Raw genomic sequence first — 16,789 nt, 5'->3', positions numbered from 1 at the left:
TTGAAACTTAATGAGGTTTCTTTGTGGCCGCACTTTCTCCATTTGTCTAGTCTCCCTGAATCCTATCCCTGCCCTCCAGCATGTCCACCACTCCCCCCAACTTGGTGTCATCTGCAAATTTACTTAATGTGCAAGCTATCCCATCATCAAGATCATTATAAAGACATTGAATAGAACAGGCCCTAAGACAGACCCCTTGGGGCACATACACTTGTTTACTGGTTGCCAACTAGAGAGGTGTGCCATTGATACCTACCGCTGAGCCCGTTAGTTCAACCAGTTTTCTATCCACTTCACAGTCCATTCCTCCAACCCATACTTCTTAGTTTGCTGATGAAATGCTGTGGGAAACCGTATCAAAGCTTTACTAAAGTCAAGGTATACAACATCAACAGCTTTGCCCCCATTCACAAGTCCAGTCATCTCATCATAGAAAGCAATCAGGTTGGTCAGGGCATATTACCCTTGGTGAATCCATGCTGACTGCTTCTGATCACCTTGGTTTTCCTCTAAGTGTTCAGGATGGTTTCCTTCAGCACCTGCTCCATTTTTTCCAGGATTGAGGTGAGACTGATTGGTCTGTAGTTCCTGGATCTTCCTTTTTCCTTTCTTAAAGATAGGTACCTATATTTGCTTTCTTCAAGTACTCTGGGACCTCTCCTGTTCGCCATGAATTTTCAAAGATAATGGTCAACGGCTCTGCAATCACATCAGCTAACTCCCTCAGCACCCTCAGATGCAGTTCGTCCGGTCCCATAGAAGATCACAGAAGACAAGGCCCGGGTCATACTTATTGCCTCAGCTTGGCACAGACAGACATGGTATCTTTACCTGCTATGCATGTCCATCCGTCCTCCAAGGACTCTCCCCAATATACCAGGTCTCCTCTCCCAGAACTGCGGTCAGCTTCTCCATCCACAGCTCCAGAAACTCCATCTGATGGCATGATTCCTTCATGGTTTCAATCCCACAAATTAGCCTGCTCAAAATGGGTCCAGTACATCCTCCTGCACAGTAGAAGGGACTCCACTCTTAAGACTTACCTGCAAAAGTGGAAACACTTCTCCATCTGGTGCTTCTACAGATGCCTGACACTCCAGACTGCAACCCTCCTTTACATCTTAGACTATCTGTTCAAACTAAAACAGGATGGGCTTTCACTCAGTTCTGTCAGATTACACCTTTTGGCCCTTACCACCTTCCATGACACCCTGGACAGCTATTCACGTTTTGCCCACCCAACCATGAAATGCTTCCTCGTGGGCCTGCAAAATCTCTACCCTGAGATTCATTCACTAGTAGCCTCCTGGAATCTCAATCTAGTTCTCTGTGGTCTCATGAAACCTCCTTTTGAGCCCCTGGCTACCTCATGCCTGCTCTACATATCCATGAAAGTGGCTTTCTTGGTAGCCATAACGTCAGTGAGAAGGGTTGGTGAAATAAGCGCCCTGATGGCCTACTCTCCCTACACCATTTTCTCTAAAGACAAGGTTACTACGTGATCCCACCCCAAATTCCTCCCCAAGATGGTGTGTCCCTTCCACCTTAACCAGCCAACACACTTACCTGTATTCTATCCAACGGGCTTTTGCATTCTATCTTGACAGAACTAAACCATTTCATAAATCGCCTAGGCTATTTGTTTCTACTACAAAGAGATCAAAGGGTGATGCAATCTCTAAGCAAAGACTCTCCAAGTGGATCTTGGACTGCATCAGAGGCTGCTATCAGACCCAGAATGTTCAGCCACCAGAGAGTGTTAGAACTCATTCTACTAGAGCAATGTCAACATCCATTGCCTTCCTCCGCAATGTACCTATTACAGACATATGCAAGGCGGCCATGTGGACATTTGACCACACATTTGCCAAACATTATGCTATCGCATGGGATACCACGGCAGATGCCATGGTCAGCCATATGGTACCAGCCGAGGCTCCAGGCACCAGCGCTCCAAGCACATGCCTGGGGTGGCAAGTTGCAGGGGGGCACCCTGCCGGTCCCTGTTAGGGCAGCAGTCAGGCTGCCTTTGGCAGCTTGCCTGTGGGAGGTCCACCAGTCCTGCAGATTCAGTGGCAATTTGGCAATGGATTCGCCGAAGCCGCGGGACTGGCGGACCTCCCACAGGCATGCCACTGAATCCACAGGACTGGGGACCTCCCACAGGCAAACCGCCAAAAGCTGCCTGCCTGCTGTGCTTGGGGCTGCAAAAGAGCTAGAGCCACCCCTGTATGGTACTGTCTACCATTATCCCTCACGCAATTCCAAAATCCCACCAACCATAGTGGGTACTGCTTCACATTCACCTGGAGTGGAGCAGCCACAGGGACCGCACTTGAAGAGAAAGTTACCTTGCAGTAACCGAGGTTCTTTGAGATGTGTGCCCCCGTGGGTGTTCCACTATCCACCCTTCCCTCTACTTTGGAGAACTAATCAGACAACTCTATGGAAGAGAAGGAACTGAGGGGATGCGCGTGCTTAGGCAGGATGCGCGTGCTTAGGCAGACCCTAATGTTGCTGAGAGACAGCACCTGAGCGTGTGTCCCCCAACCAGGCACTGCTACCGAAGATCTCTGTTCAATGGCACCAATATGCACCGTCCCCTGGAGTGGAGCACCCACAGGGACACGCCTCTCGAAGAACCTCAGTTACTGCAAGATGAGTAACTTTCTCTTCTTCTGTTCAATTCTGAATGGTAAATGATCATTTTCCTTGCCTTTGACAAAACAGACACAAGTGGGGGAGAGAGAGAGAGAGGATAATAAATGTGGGGGAAATTCAGTTTTTGTTGATCTTGAAGTACAAGGCAACTAGACAGTCATGTGGGGGCAGCTGTTGTTCTGGGCTCTGGCTCACTTCTGCAGTCTGGGATGTCATCTGGCTGGTCTGGTCGAGTCCCTCTCCTTCACTGGTCTGTCTCAGACTGGGCAGAAGTAGATATGCCATCTCATTTCATTATGCTTGTGCCATACGGTACTGCTGGTCTCAGGATCAGATGAAAAGCTGAGTGAGAGAGAGTTGGGAAGGGAAGGGAGACAGTAAAGGATAGAAAGGAACATACGAGGGGAGGAAAGACCAAAGGGTCTCACATGCATATGGCTGATGTCCTCATTGGTGCAGCAGTGGTGGTCAGAGGTCCCCCACTCATGTGTTGAGGTCTGGGAATCATGATGACCCTTCAGGCTCATAAACAAAGGACAGTATCTGGAATGAAGTGGGGGGCCTATCAGCCTTTCCCCTGGAAATCCCCCAAGAATGCAATCCCCATTCAGTTTTCCCACCCCAAGGTCTCTCTCTTTATGAACCTCAAAAGCAGATGATGAGCAGGAGAGCCATGTCACAATTCCTGATTTAATTGCACCTCTGACCCTTAAGGGGTCACCTTGAGGCACCCCAATTAGGTCTCTGGTCTGCAGATGTCACCTTTCTGGGGACAGAATTCTGCCATTCTCTCCTTCCTGACTGAGTTTTTAGGTTGCAGACTCCTGCTCGGGTGATCACAGTGAATTGTGGGTCTGACTTCAGTTCAGCATCTGCAGTCCTGTTCTCTCAGAGGCAATGAAAATGTTATTCAGTGACTAACCAGCTTTCACAAAGCCTAGTACTCTTGATTCAGCACAAAAGCATTATAAAGAAAACTTACCTTTATCAATAGCTTGTATATATGCCTGACTTACCAGGTGATCACCCTCCTCTACAAGAAGACCCTGGCATGTTTTAAAGTACTTTGGGTCTCTGCCCATACTGTTTCAGCAGTGAAGATTTGCATTACTTATCCCTAGTGTCTTTACTTCCTGCATGCTTACAATTACTAGCAAAGCCTCAAAGATACATATAACATTAATACAATAGTCTTTGACAGATGCTTTGGAAATGGAATAGTCACAAGCCCATGCTCTCATTATTTTGACACCATAGACCTACTTTCCAATAAACCCATTTCGATCCATTAATTTCTGGTTTTTTTCTTCTCTTGTTTACCAGACATACAACCCAAGGAATATGTTGAGAGTGTCAGGAGACTTTTGCTTTTTGTTATGATTAATCCAGTCATTCTGTCTCCCTTTTTTACATTTCTCCATCCACACTTATTGTTATAGGGGATTGGGAAGTGGGTTTTTAAAAGGTTCTGACCGTTGAGGTCATAATTGGGATAGACCTGCTAGGCTCCCATTTTTACAACACATCAAGAGGATTTCAAAAATAATTTGGGGATTTGAATAAGATATTTCTGTAATGTATTTGTTTAACTTTGACTCACTTTTCTACTTGTTTCTATCATGATACAGAACGTTCTCAGAGCAGCACCTATTTTTCTCTCATTGCCATGACAGCCTGTCACTGATTAGGGAGGTAATGACATATGCCATTAGGGAATCTGATGGGGGTGTGACTTGTCTGCTGTTGGATACACCCTTGCCCAATCTAGAATCATTGCTACAGCCATAGTCATTTTTAAACTGGGTTCTGGTGGAATACAACAGATAGATTAGCACTTGGCTCAGCCTCACTTCTGTAAACTGTGATTGCTGGCCAAAAATGACATGATTTAGAAGTTTCTTGTTGCCTGTTCAGCAGCTGTAAATTCTACCCCCACATCTTTCCTCAGGCTAGCCGAGAACTGGCAGTAACAGGCAGCTGTTGTTGCCCTGTATAAATCTCAAACCAAGTTCCCCTGGCTGCATAACACAAAAGAGGGTCTGTTAGCACTGAAGAAGCAAGAAGAAAGAGTAAAAATGTGCCAGTTAACCTTGAAGAGGGAGTCTGAGTTCCAGCTTTGGACAGCTGGCTAGCAAATATAGTCTGCTATGAAGCACAGACATTAGAAGCTGGAAGACAATGGGCAAGAGTACGAGAGGAGAGGAGAGGAGACAAGAAAAGCAGTCAGGAGTAGTGGAACCAGTGAAATGGGGGAGGAACCAGAGGAGGAGGAACACAAAGTGGTGTGACAGATTGGGGAAAGGTGAACAGCAGGTGGAGGAGATCAGAAAAGGTGAGACGGCATTGAGAGATTGTGGCAGAGTTAACAGGGAATGTTTTTCACATAAAAAATTGTGGGGGAGAAAAAAATAGAGATTGTGAGGGGGAAGTTCTGGGAAGACCAAGAGGTGGGACGGGGACCTAAAGATGGAGAGAGAGGAAAGAAAGCAAAAAGACTAGAAGAATAATAGCCTAAACTCATTCGACCTTAATCTCAGGGAAAAATAGACTCGGAGATTTTTTTAAGGTCAGAAGGGGCCATTATGATCATCTAGTCTGACCTCCTGCATAATGCAGGCCACAGAATCTCACCCACCCACACCTGTAACAACCCCCTAACCTATGTCTGAGTTATTGAAGTCCTCAGATTGTGGTTTGAAGACCTCAAGGTGCAGAGATCCTCCAGCAGTGACCTGTGACCCCATGCTGCAGAGAAGTGTAGAAAAACCTTCAGGGCCCTGCCATTCTGCCCTGAAGGAAAATTCCTCCGACCCTATAGTGATCAGTTAAACTCCTGAGCCATTGGTGGGTTATAGACTCATGTCTTCGTATTTCCTTATTGCCCAGCGAAAGAATCTGCTGTAGTAACTCAGATCCCACCGCATCGTAACTCATCACAGACCATTGGCAATATTTACTGCTAATAATCAAAGATTCAATAATTGCCAAAATTAAGGCTACTCGTCATCATCTAATCTCTCCATAAGACTATCACTTGTCATGAATATGTCTTTTGCCCCCATTACTCCTCTTGGAAGGTTGTTCCAGAACTTCACTCCTCTAATGGTTAGAAACCTTCATCTAATTTCAAGTCTAAACTTCCTAATGTCCAGTTTATATCCATTTGTTCTTGTGTCCGCATTGGTACTAAGCCTAAAAAATTCCTCTCTATCTCTGATATTTTTCCATCTGATATTTAGGTCTTTGCAGTCTAGCAGGGACAAAGCAATTATTTGGCCTTACTAACTCGGGGGGAGGGAGGGGCACACCATCATTTGACTTTTCCCAGGTTAAGCATGCAACATATAAAAAGATTTTGTTTATCCAAATCCCCAAAAAATGAAGTATAAACTCAGCAGATTTATTGTAAGAATAATTTTTATTTAATATTTTGGTAATACAGTGATCCACCTTAAAATTAGCTGTTTAAGAACTTCATATATTCTATCTGCGTATTAATAAACTTGAATAATTTTACAGTGATAGTATGATGCACATATTTGACAAGCATTTATACTGTGTATCACCTGATCATAGACATCCACACAAATCAATTTTGACTGTGTGAATGACAGTCATGTTATGACAGATACATATTTTAAAGCTTTTGGGAGAAGTTCAAAATTACAAAAAAGGTATTTTTTACTGACATAGAAACAATGATCCTTGAATTAGAATAACTATTCTGTTGAAGGTTACAGCCTTTTTTATGGACATATAAAAGTATAAGTGAAAAATGTGTTGATCTAGTCTAGATCTGAGTATGAATACGTTAAGAACGTTATACAGCATTTCACAGATATAGGCTAAGTTCTGGGATATCAAAGATTTTATGTAGTCCACAAAATACCTGAGGGATACCCCTTTTTTATTTTAATGTTTATGTTTGAAAAACATGGATGTACATTCTCTGCAAAATCAGAGATTTGAAACAGCTGAGTCGGGTGTGTCCCTGTTACCTAGGTTTAAGGGGCAATGCTTTAAAGAGCCTGATACAGATTCCTTTAAAGTTAATAGCAAAGCTCCTATGTACTTCAGTGTGATCAGGATCAGACCTTCAGCGTTGCTTCCATCCAAAACCGCTGTGAATTTTGCCATTGCTGTCAATAGGGGGTAGGATTGTCACCTACTGTATAATATACGGCTCAGTCCTTCAAATCTTTATTCATGTGAGCAGTCCTCACTCCACCAGGTAGTCCCATTGATTTCATGTTTATAGCACCAGGCCCATATTCCTCTATATTACCATAGGGTCTGATTTTTGCACTAGTCTATGCACCTTAAGCAATGTGCTGAGTGCCCCTAACTCCCATGGATTTCATTTAGAGTAGAGGGTGGTTTGTCTCTCACAGGAGGTGCTCAACACTTTGCAGGGTCTGCATTTTTATATATTAAAAAGCAGGTTCTCTGAGTGTTGTTCATTATCCTATATAACCATTACAGAGTGGTTCAAGAATGAAATAGTTCTCACGTATGTTTTACTTAACAGCTGATCACAAGGCTATTTGAAATTAAGTGATTTGTGGAATAACGCAAACTACAAAATGTTCAAATTATCTTGATTGGGCCCCAATAATTGTATGTAATCCAAACGTCCATTATTTTGTTTCATGTCCTTACTGGAAGTAGACCACATTAATAGTACATGATGAACATCACAGGCATAATTTTAACTCCAGCTAATAGAATGATTATAGGAACATAACTGTATTTATTCCACATGTTGTTTGATCTTAGTGGCACAAAAGTTCTAAGACACAAGTCCTCCTGCAAACCTATGTGAACTTTAATGGCACTGCTCATGTGATTAAGTGTTGGCGTGTGCCTAAAGATTGGTAGAATCAGACATAAGCTTTTAGCTGAGAAAATAAACAGTCCACCATAAAAGGCCATCCTTAAGTAGGTTTTCCTAATGAAAATATCTGTTTTTCCTTTGATCGGTACCTCTGCTTCTGCTTATGAATAAATTAATGGATTATATATTATATCTGCCATTTGGTGACTTACCACTTTTAATCTTTCTGCTTGAGATCTAATGAATTTCAGTACATTCCATTTGTTCACATATAGATTATGAAATACATTTCAAAATTCTGTTTTTCTCATAAACAAGTCTTTTTGTAGTCATACTTTAAATACTTTGGAATGTTAAAGGCAAGCTTGGCATTTTACCCAACTTCATTTGAAAGTTTATTGTCAAGGCACTGAAACACATCCCAGCGCATGTCCCAGGATGCAACACGAGCCCACAGCAGTTCCCTGTATAGGGTGTTTGCAGAATCTGTCTCCAACAATCTAGGCATCTTTCTCCACACAAGATTTCACTTTGGGATGTAGAGTCTTAGAAGGCAAATTAGGGCTGAGAGAGCTGCAATGAGACATGGAAAGGGTTCATGGAATCATAGAATATCAGGTTTGGAAGGGACCTCAGGAGGTCATCTAGTCCAACCCCCTGCTCAAAGCAGGACCAATCCCAGGAGAGATTTTTGCCCCAGATCCCTAAATGGCCTCCTTAAGGATTGAGCTCACAACCCTGGGTTTAGCAGGCTAATGCTCAAACCACTGAGCTATCCCTCCCCCCCAAGGAGTGGCTGGGACACTCCAGCCAGGCAGTTAATGAGGAGGGTGTCAAAATAACTGTGTTTTCTTCTGCCTATTACCCAAAAACAAATTTACTTTTAAATCACATTTTTTGCCTGTATTTCAGTACTTAATATATATATAAGGCTCCTGTGATGCACGCTCTCTCGAATTAAAAAAAGAGGACTTGCTTAATGCTTGGGCAATTCCATTCCCCAGTGTTTTGTGGTACTTGGTATATTAAAAAGAGCTCATCAGTGGAGCATATTATTATTTACTTTATTTTAAGTCTAAAAAGAGAGAGGCAGGAGCATCCTTATATATTTTATTCAAACATCAGTGTTCCTAGATTTGCTGATTTCTCTGCTTGCAATCTTTGGACAGCTTTATCTAGCAAATCCATAGTTTCCCTAAGAGTGACATTAACTGTAAATGGCTTAGGTTTAATGGTCAACCCATAGGTGAAGTCCATTTTAGAGTCCTCATTTGGATTAGCAATAAAATTGCACTGGTGTACCAGTATGGAGGTAAAGAGAAAGAGCTGCATCTTGGATAACTCCTCTCCAATGCACCTACGTTTACCCAATGAGAAAATCATCACATTGCTAGTAAGATCTTTGTTAATGAATCCATTCTCATCCAGGAATCTTGTTGGATCAAAATCCTCTGGGTTGGACCATTTTTCTGGGTCATGATTCACTGACCATTGATTGATAAATATGACCGTATCTTTAGGAATGAAGTAGCCCATTATGGAGGTGTCGACTGTGGTGGCATGTGGAATAGTGACTGGCACAAAGCTGCTGAAACGCATGGATTCATAAAGGAAAGCCATAACATAGGGCAAATGAGGTTGATCTTCTGCACAGGGCAAGCGATCTCTACCAACAATCCTATCCACTTCTTCTTGCATTTTAACCTGCACCTTTGGATATCTGTTGGGATTTAAACATATATATACACATGTAGATTATATTTGCATAGATGACATTTTCAAACAGACTTTCTTTTTGAAAGAATCATATTTAATTAGAGCTGCTCACATTTTTTTCACAATTTTTGTCAAATACAGTTTCAAAATAAAATTTCATAGAAACATTGATTATGACAAATGTTCATTGGGAAAAGGTCAATGATTTGTTTCAATAATATTATTTAATTTAGACTGCTATATTAATTTTATTTTATATTACATTTAATATTTCATATGTGTATTGTATATTTTAATGTAATATAAAAGTTGAAACAATGGATTTAAATGACACTAAATGAATTATTTTTTAATTTTAAATTTCAGCTTTTCATTCTAAATCATAATTACTTTCCCCCCCACACACCTCCATACTCCCAAAAGTAGGAATTTCTCACAGAATGGAAATGCTGTTTCTTGACCAGCTCTATATGTAATCTCTAAATCTGTTTACATTGGTGTTTGAATTAACACACATGAGACTACAGTATATTACACGTGGATTAGAGCTGTGTGTAGTATTTTTTTAAAACTAAAATATTTTTCTGATAATTCATCAGAATAGGAAAGTTCACGAGCACTCAGATCTTTGTGGATATTTACTATGACGAATATCAAAATACACTTTTTCATGGTACTGCATTGTATTTAGGATCACTAGCAAAACATTATTCCAGATTTGTTATATAAACTTCGAGAAGGATCTCCAAGTGAGAGAGATTATAAAATAAACAAACAAGCAAAAACATTGTAGAAAGAGGAAAAAATAGGCTGATCTTTTTTTTTTAAGCCCTCATTTCTTCTCTCTCTAAAAGCAATAAAGCTCTATTGTCTTCCTGCATCTATAATTTTTTGAAGCCTTGATTTTTAACTCATCAAGTTTGGGCTTTTCATGTTCCTGTATCTCTCCCTCTCTCAGTATGTCTGCATGAGACAAGGTGGGTGAGGTAGTATCTTTTATGGACTAACTGTTAGTGAGAGAGAATTAATTGGAATTAATTTGCAGAATTAATTCCAATTCAGCAGTGAAGTGTTTTCCCTGGTCACTCAATTACAGACCTAAGAGTTGGAATATTACAGCAAAAAAACTTCAAAACCAGACTCCAGTGAGAGACTGCTGAATTAGAATTAATTTGCAAAATGGACACCATTAAATTAGGCTTGAATAAAGACTGGGAGTGGGTGAGTCATTACACAAAGTAAACCTATTTCTCTATGTTTAGTTCCCCCTCTCACCCCTACACACACTGTTCCTCACAACTTCTTGTCAACTGCTGCAAATGGACCATTTTGATTACCACTACAAAAAGATTTTTTTTCCTCTCCTGCTGGTAATAGCTCACCTTAACTGATCAGTCTCATTAGAGTGAATATAGTAACACCCATTGTTTCATGTTGTGTGTGTGTGTTTCTACTGTATTTTCCATTCCATGCACCCTGTAGCCCACGAAAGCTTATGCTCAAATAAATTTGTTAGTCTCTAAGGTGCCGCAAGTACTCCTGTTCTTTTTGCGGATACAGACTAACACGGCTGGTACTCTGAAACCTATTCAAGGTGAAGTGGTCCATTAATACCTCTGTAGTTATAAGACAAAATGGGGAATTAGTGGGTTACAGATTGTTGTAATAAACCATAAATCCAGTGTCTTTATTAAGATTTTTAGTGTCTAGCAAAGTTATAAATTTAAGCGCCTAGGTTCATCTTTTGAAAGTGTTGTGAAGGTTCCCTTTGAGGATGAGGCCTGAGAGGTCAGATCCCTTTGTGAAATGTATGCATGCATGGCAACTGTCCAAATGTAAAGTACTCCAGTTAGAATGCCAAACAGGTTATTTAAACATTAGTAATTATACCCTTACTCTTCAGGTGTTAAATATGTGTGGCTTTTAAGCAACAGCTAAATCGATGAGCCTAAGGAGATAACATCCACAGAAAATGCAAATAGTTAAGGAAATGTTGGGAGACAAAAGGGAGGGAACACCAGTTTCTCGCTATTTAAATGCTTCTTCAAACCGTAAGATTTTTGCTGAGTCCAATCATTTTCAGCGAGGTGAATATTACGGTGTGTTTATAGGCACACACTGCCCAATGTGTCCACCTGCTCTAAAGCATTGAGATTGTTTGTTTGTTTTTTCACTAGTCATGCAACCATAATAAAGGCACCCACATTATAGGAGCAATAACATAATAGAAGGTTTGTAAACCAGTGCGTGAACTCTTTATCTTGTTTAGGTAGATATTATCCTGTTCCTACGATCTTTGATCTTGATCTGGTAAAATCTGTTACTTTTGGGTTTGTTTTGTTGCCTTTTTGCCAGCCTTTATCTTCATGTAACGTTTACTGGATCCATGGCGTGCATTGGGGTTTGGTTTTTTTTTGTTTTTTGTGTTTTTTAATCTTTAGTTTTTGGCAGTTTTCCCAGAGCTTCCGTGTGAGTTAATCATGAACAACTAAAAGGTACTCTAGTGCCCACAAATACAGGATTGTTACCTTATGTGTACTTTCTACTAGAAACAAAGAGCTAATACCCAGATCAGTTCAGTCTGATGCTTGCACATCACTGGCAATCAAAACATTCACCTCTAATAATAGGCCAATTTGTTCATGGAACATATTTAATACATTAGATTTTGGTTGCAGGATTCACTCCAACTTGTCTGTCTTATGTCACACACAATGTTCTGTACAACTAGACCTATTAGTTTAGAAGCATTGTTTATTTTAGTTGGCTTTTATCTACGGATCCTTTCCAACAGCTGTATCTAATTGCGTTTGAGGAACTGGAGTGGGGAAAGCAATAGACGCACTATGTGATCAGTGACACAACCTCACTGTCACATTTCAGAAGCATGGCAGGGGAGAGAAGAAAACTGGTTTGTTTTTTTAAACGAAAGGGATGGGGTATATTTTCCCAGAATGCTGAAATTTTGACTGGCAAGGGGCAACTTTATTCTTTAGACTTCAACTAGCAGGATGTAGCCATACCTGGGTCTCATAAACTGATATTAAACACACCCTGCCTAAAGGCAACAAAGATCCAGGCTGGCCCAATTCTGATCTTTCTCTCTACCTCCCCTCAAGAGAGATCAGAATCAGGCTCTGTATTTGTAAATTATTTTAACCTGTCCTGGAAGTTCTTGCCTTAAACAGGGGAGGTCAATGCCTTGTTTGCCTTGGAGATTTTTTTTTATTATTAAATAAAGCTGTGACAAGATCCTCAGGCTGGGCTTCCACAAGAAACCCAGGAGGGGGTCCTGCTGCTGGAAAGAAACAGCTGCAGTCAGGATGATGTAGCAGCAGTAGTGAAGTGGGTCTAGGTCAAGGATCAGGCACTAAGAGGGACTCTGGGTTTATCCCTGTTTGTGGTAGGTAAGAAGCTCTAGGATTACTACTAGGGATACCTATTTCTTATATAGCACTCTTCAAAGTCTTTTTAATGTATTTGTCCTCCCTGAGGTAGGGATGCAGCATTATCCCAGTTTTACTGATGGGGAACTGAGGCACAACCTGATTTAGCTAAGGTCACTCAACAGGTCCATGGCAGAGCTAAGCACCGAGCCCAGGTCTCCCCTATCCTGAGCCCCTCGACCCTCCTCCTCCTCGGAAGGGTCTAGGTCGTGGCCTGGAGGGAGATGAGAAGGGCTCGGATCTTGGCCGAGCAGGAATGCTCGGTTCATGCTGGTTGCTGAGATGCAGCGTTTGGCCGTTGGTTAGGGACCAGGAGCAAGGCAGGCCCCGGGCTCCGCGGCCGTCCCACTCCGCTGGATCGAAGGCGACCAGGTGTCCCCGTATTAGGGGCTTTATTTTATATGCACAACTCTACCCCCCAGCCCCGGAAAACGTGCGACCCCTTCACACTTTCCCCCGCCCCACCGCGTTGGGTGGCTGGTGGCTCTCAGAGCTTCTGACCCAGCCCCGGGAGCCTGCCCCAGCCCCAGCCCGAGCGCACCCACCGGATGAGGAAGATGACGAGCCACTGCATGGCCGTGGAGAGGGTGTCCTGGCTGGCCCCGAAGATGTCGGTGACGGTGGCGGGCACGTGCTCCAGCGGCAGCTGGGGCTGGGCCAGCTGCAGGCGGATGAAGGCGTCCAGCAGGTCGCGGGGGGCGGCGCCGGGGCGCAGGCTGCCGCGGTGCTGCAGGAACTTGCCCCGCACGAAGCCGTAGAAGTCGCGGTTGAGCTGGCGGAAGGCGCGGTAGGCGGCGCGCACCGGGTTGGGGAAGCGCTGGAGCCACGGCAGCGCGTCCACCAGGCTGCCGGCCCCCACCGTGCGGCCGAACTGCTCGTTGCGGCCCACCAGGCGCAGGAACTCGGCGTCGCCGTGGCTGTAGCGGCGGCCGAAGCACAGGGCGCTCATCACGTTGGCCACGGCCACCACCAGGCTGCGCGAGGGGTCCAGGAAGGCGCCGCCCGCGCTGCCCCGCACCAGCAGCGCCACCAGCGCCCGCGCCTCGCCCAGCAGGTGCTGCTCCAGCAGGCGGCGCGGGGCCGGGCTGCCGGTGGAGAAGGCCCGCACGGTGGAGTGAGCCAGCCGGCGCTGCAGCTTCCACAGCTCGGAGTAGCCGCCGAAGGCCAGGCTGCGGCCCCCGGACACCAGCTGGAAGGAGGGGAAGCGCGGCCGGCCGGCGAAGGCGGCCCCCTGGCGGATGAGCGCCCCGCGGATGGCGCGCTCGCCGTTCAGCACCACCACTGGCCGGCTGCCCAGGCGCAGCTGGAACACGTCGCCGTAGGTGCGGGCCAAGCGGGCGAAGGTGAGGTGCGGGGCGCTGCCCAGCTGAGCCGCGTTGCCGATCAGGGGCCACGGGAAAGGGCCCGGGGGCTCCAGGCGCCGCTGCCGCAGGAGGAGCTTCGCCAGGTGGATGGCGGCGAGCAGGGAGAGGAGCAGCAGCAGGGCGCTCTGCAGGGGCGGGATGCTGGAGAGCGCCTCTCCCAGCCGCCGGAGAGCCATGCTGCGGGGAAAAGCAGAGATCAGCTCGGGCTCTGAAGGAAGGGTTCATCTGCCCGCACCTGCCGCGCAGCAAAAGGCGGGGACAGTGGGGGGCTGCAGATGTGCCGGCTTCGCGGGGGCGACCAGTGTAAACGGAACAAGTCCTGACACCGACGCCAGCAAGCGATGCTCATCCTGTCACTGTGGAGCCTGAGATGTGCCTAGAAAGCGCCTAGCGCGCGGCTGGGTGCGGAGCGAAAACCGCTATCAAGCACCATGGGCGTTTGAGAGCTGGGGAAGCGCTCGCCCCGGCCGAGAGGGGAACTTTCCCTCCTGGTATGCGGACTCCCACGGCAGGAGAGGGCGAAGAGAGGAGGATGCGCTCGCTGTAAGGAGCTGCCGCGACGTGGAAGCTGCAAGAAGCTTCTTCCGTATACAGGTCGGGCAGGTGATGCCAGCAGCGTCACCGCACGTCTGTGCCTACTGCAAAATAAATGCATCTACCGCGTTGGAATCTGCGCGCAACGCTCCTAATTGTCTTTGGAAGGAAACACTGAGAGACTGTGTAAATCAGGACAAGCTTTCCCCCTTCCTGATTTGAATTAGCGGTAGGCGTGAACTGGTAACAGTCAGTATGCACGCATGGGTTGAGGGAGATGGGGACAGCCCCAGTGATACAGGAATATCATTCACACCCAAATAGCAGTTACCAGTGTGGTCACCTAGAGCTCCTAGACAACGGTCTAAACGTGCTTACATTTTGTCTTTTAATTTGAGTATGGGGGGAGGGGAAGGGGAGAGGCAGCTTTTAAAAAATCTCTGATAAACTGACCTGCTGAAAAATGCTTCCATCCGAGATTTCTGGGCTCCAGTGGGAGGATCCGGATAGCCCGCAGCAGCTGTGATCCGTGCAACTGGGCAGCCCCAGCAGAAAACTCAGCACGCAGCGCAGCAATGAAGTTCGGATCCCAGACTGTGGGAAACTCATTAGAAGCCCAGGTTCTTGTCACCCGGAGCTTGGCAGGTCATGTGCAGGCAAATGCCAATTGCACCCGATCCCGCATCGTGCGTTGTTCTAACCTTCCAAGCGTGTTAACCCTTCAGAGCTCGCACTACAACAGCCTGCCTCGTTCAGACTAAATAGACATCACCCAGGTGTGATCCCCGCACACAACCCGGGTGATGGGGCAACCAAAACCTACTGGAGAAAAGGAGCGACTTACAGGACAGTTTAGTTTCCCTGAGTTGAGCCGGAGCCCGGCTGGGCAGCCTCTTGGCACTGGCTCTCCTGGCTTCAATTCCACCAGCAGCTGCAGCTGCCAGCCCGCAGTTAGCCCTTCCCGAATTGCCTGGTATAGACAAATCGCAGCCGCCCGGTTCTTTCCTACTGGAGCCGGTTCTGTGTCAATTGCCTTTGGCCCCAACCCATCTGGACTGGCTGAGCCTTGGAGGTTTCCTGCCTTTTGGTGAACGTTTAGCAAAGCGGTTCCAGTTGAACGGCTGGCGGGGCTGTGAGATCGCGGACTTCTGTGGCAGGAGGGAAAATCTTCATCTTCAGGGTTTATGAAGTTGGAAACTTTCCCCCTCCTCTGCCTGTCGCCTCCCAGTTGCGTGCGGAGTTTGCATTGCGTGAGCCTGTGGTGAAACCCTCCAGCCATCTCCTCCCCCCGCTCTCCCTCTTCGCAGTACCTGACACCAGCTTAAAGGGAAATAACGCGAAGCTGGGCAATGCAGGCGCCCGGCTGCGTGCAAGATTAGAAGGAAACGGCTGTAGCACGGGGAACCAGGCTGATAGCTTTACCACCTGCTGAAGGGAGCTGTTAGTTCCCAGAAGTGAGTTATTTCCTCGGTGAGAGGATGAATAGTTCGTTCCTGTTCGGTTTTGCTCCTCATCAGAAATCTCTGATGTGTCCCCTCTCTGGCGGAGGGGATGGAGTCTCGGCTGGAAGTAGCCTGCACGTCTCTCCATTCGTTCGCTTACCTCTGGGACAGCAGGAACTGTTACCTCTGGCTGCTCAGGGAAGCCCAGGGAGTTTTTGCTATTGACTTGAAGGGGAGCAGGATAGGGCAAAGTAAAGGGAACAGCCCAGATGTTTCGTAAGTTTCCTTCTTGAGTCCCATTACAGTTTCTATTTGTTTGGGGAGTTTTAAGAGGTTGACAGATGCTTGCCATGTAAATATCAGAGATAATACAATAATCGGTATAACACTGGGCTTTTGTTGAGGTACAATGATATAGTCATCAGATCTCTCTCTGTTACTATATTGCAGAGTGAGCATGTTAAGACACCCAAAGACATGTCATTTCTAATTGTTTTATTAGACCGAGTAAAATCTCTGATTACACACTTAGCAGAGCAGACATGTCTATCGCATGTTAATATTCAAAAGCAAATATACTGTTCCCCTTTTCAGGCACAAATAGTGATCTTTTCAGAGGTATATTTTCCAATGTTCCAATATTATTGGGATGCTTTCTACAATTTATCTGAGGGATTATTTCCTTGTAGACACATACAGACAGAGAGAGAGTTAAGCACTATAATACATTTAGGATGTATTCCATTCTTTCTGTAATCCATTTTAAATCAAGAAGTCCTCGGAGATACCTAC

The 16,789-nt window shown here is 45.3% G+C and overlaps 1 protein-coding gene across 1 annotated transcript; it reads right to left on the bottom strand.

The window, feature by feature from the left end:
- Window positions 1-6,147: 6,147 nt before the first annotated feature.
- Window positions 6,148-16,149, bottom strand: CYP1B1 (cytochrome P450 family 1 subfamily B member 1). Its single transcript, XM_032776524.2, has 3 exons — window positions 15,009-16,149; window positions 13,203-14,198; window positions 6,148-9,215 (listed from the first exon to the last, which is right to left on the bottom strand). Exons 1-3 carry the CDS (start codon window positions 15,026-15,028, stop codon window positions 8,606-8,608), a joined length of 1,626 nt encoding a protein of 541 aa, XP_032632415.1. The 5' UTR covers window positions 15,029-16,149; the 3' UTR covers window positions 6,148-8,605.
- Window positions 16,150-16,789: the final 640 nt, after the last annotated feature.

This window comes from Chelonoidis abingdonii, chromosome 3 (genome assembly GCF_003597395.2).
Source record: "Chelonoidis abingdonii isolate Lonesome George chromosome 3, CheloAbing_2.0, whole genome shotgun sequence".
NCBI lineage: Eukaryota > Metazoa > Chordata > Testudines > Testudinidae > Chelonoidis > Chelonoidis abingdonii.
Note: the sequence above shows the minus strand (reverse complement) of the source record. Positions and strands in the feature narration are given on the sequence as shown.

Excerpts from the sequence above, each read along its gene's own strand:
- CYP1B1 (XM_032776524.2), bottom strand. The coding sequence starts at position 15,028 with ATGGAAGCATTTTTCAGCAG. Across the intron at positions 14,199-15,008 it reads ATGGAAGCATTTTTCAGCAG|CATGGCTCTCCGGCGGCTGG; the intron begins GTCAGTTTATCA and ends TTTTCCCCGCAG. Across the intron at positions 9,216-13,202 it reads CTCGTCATCTTCCTCATCCG|ATATCCAAAGGTGCAGGTTA; the intron begins GTGGGTGCGCTC and ends AAATCCCAACAG.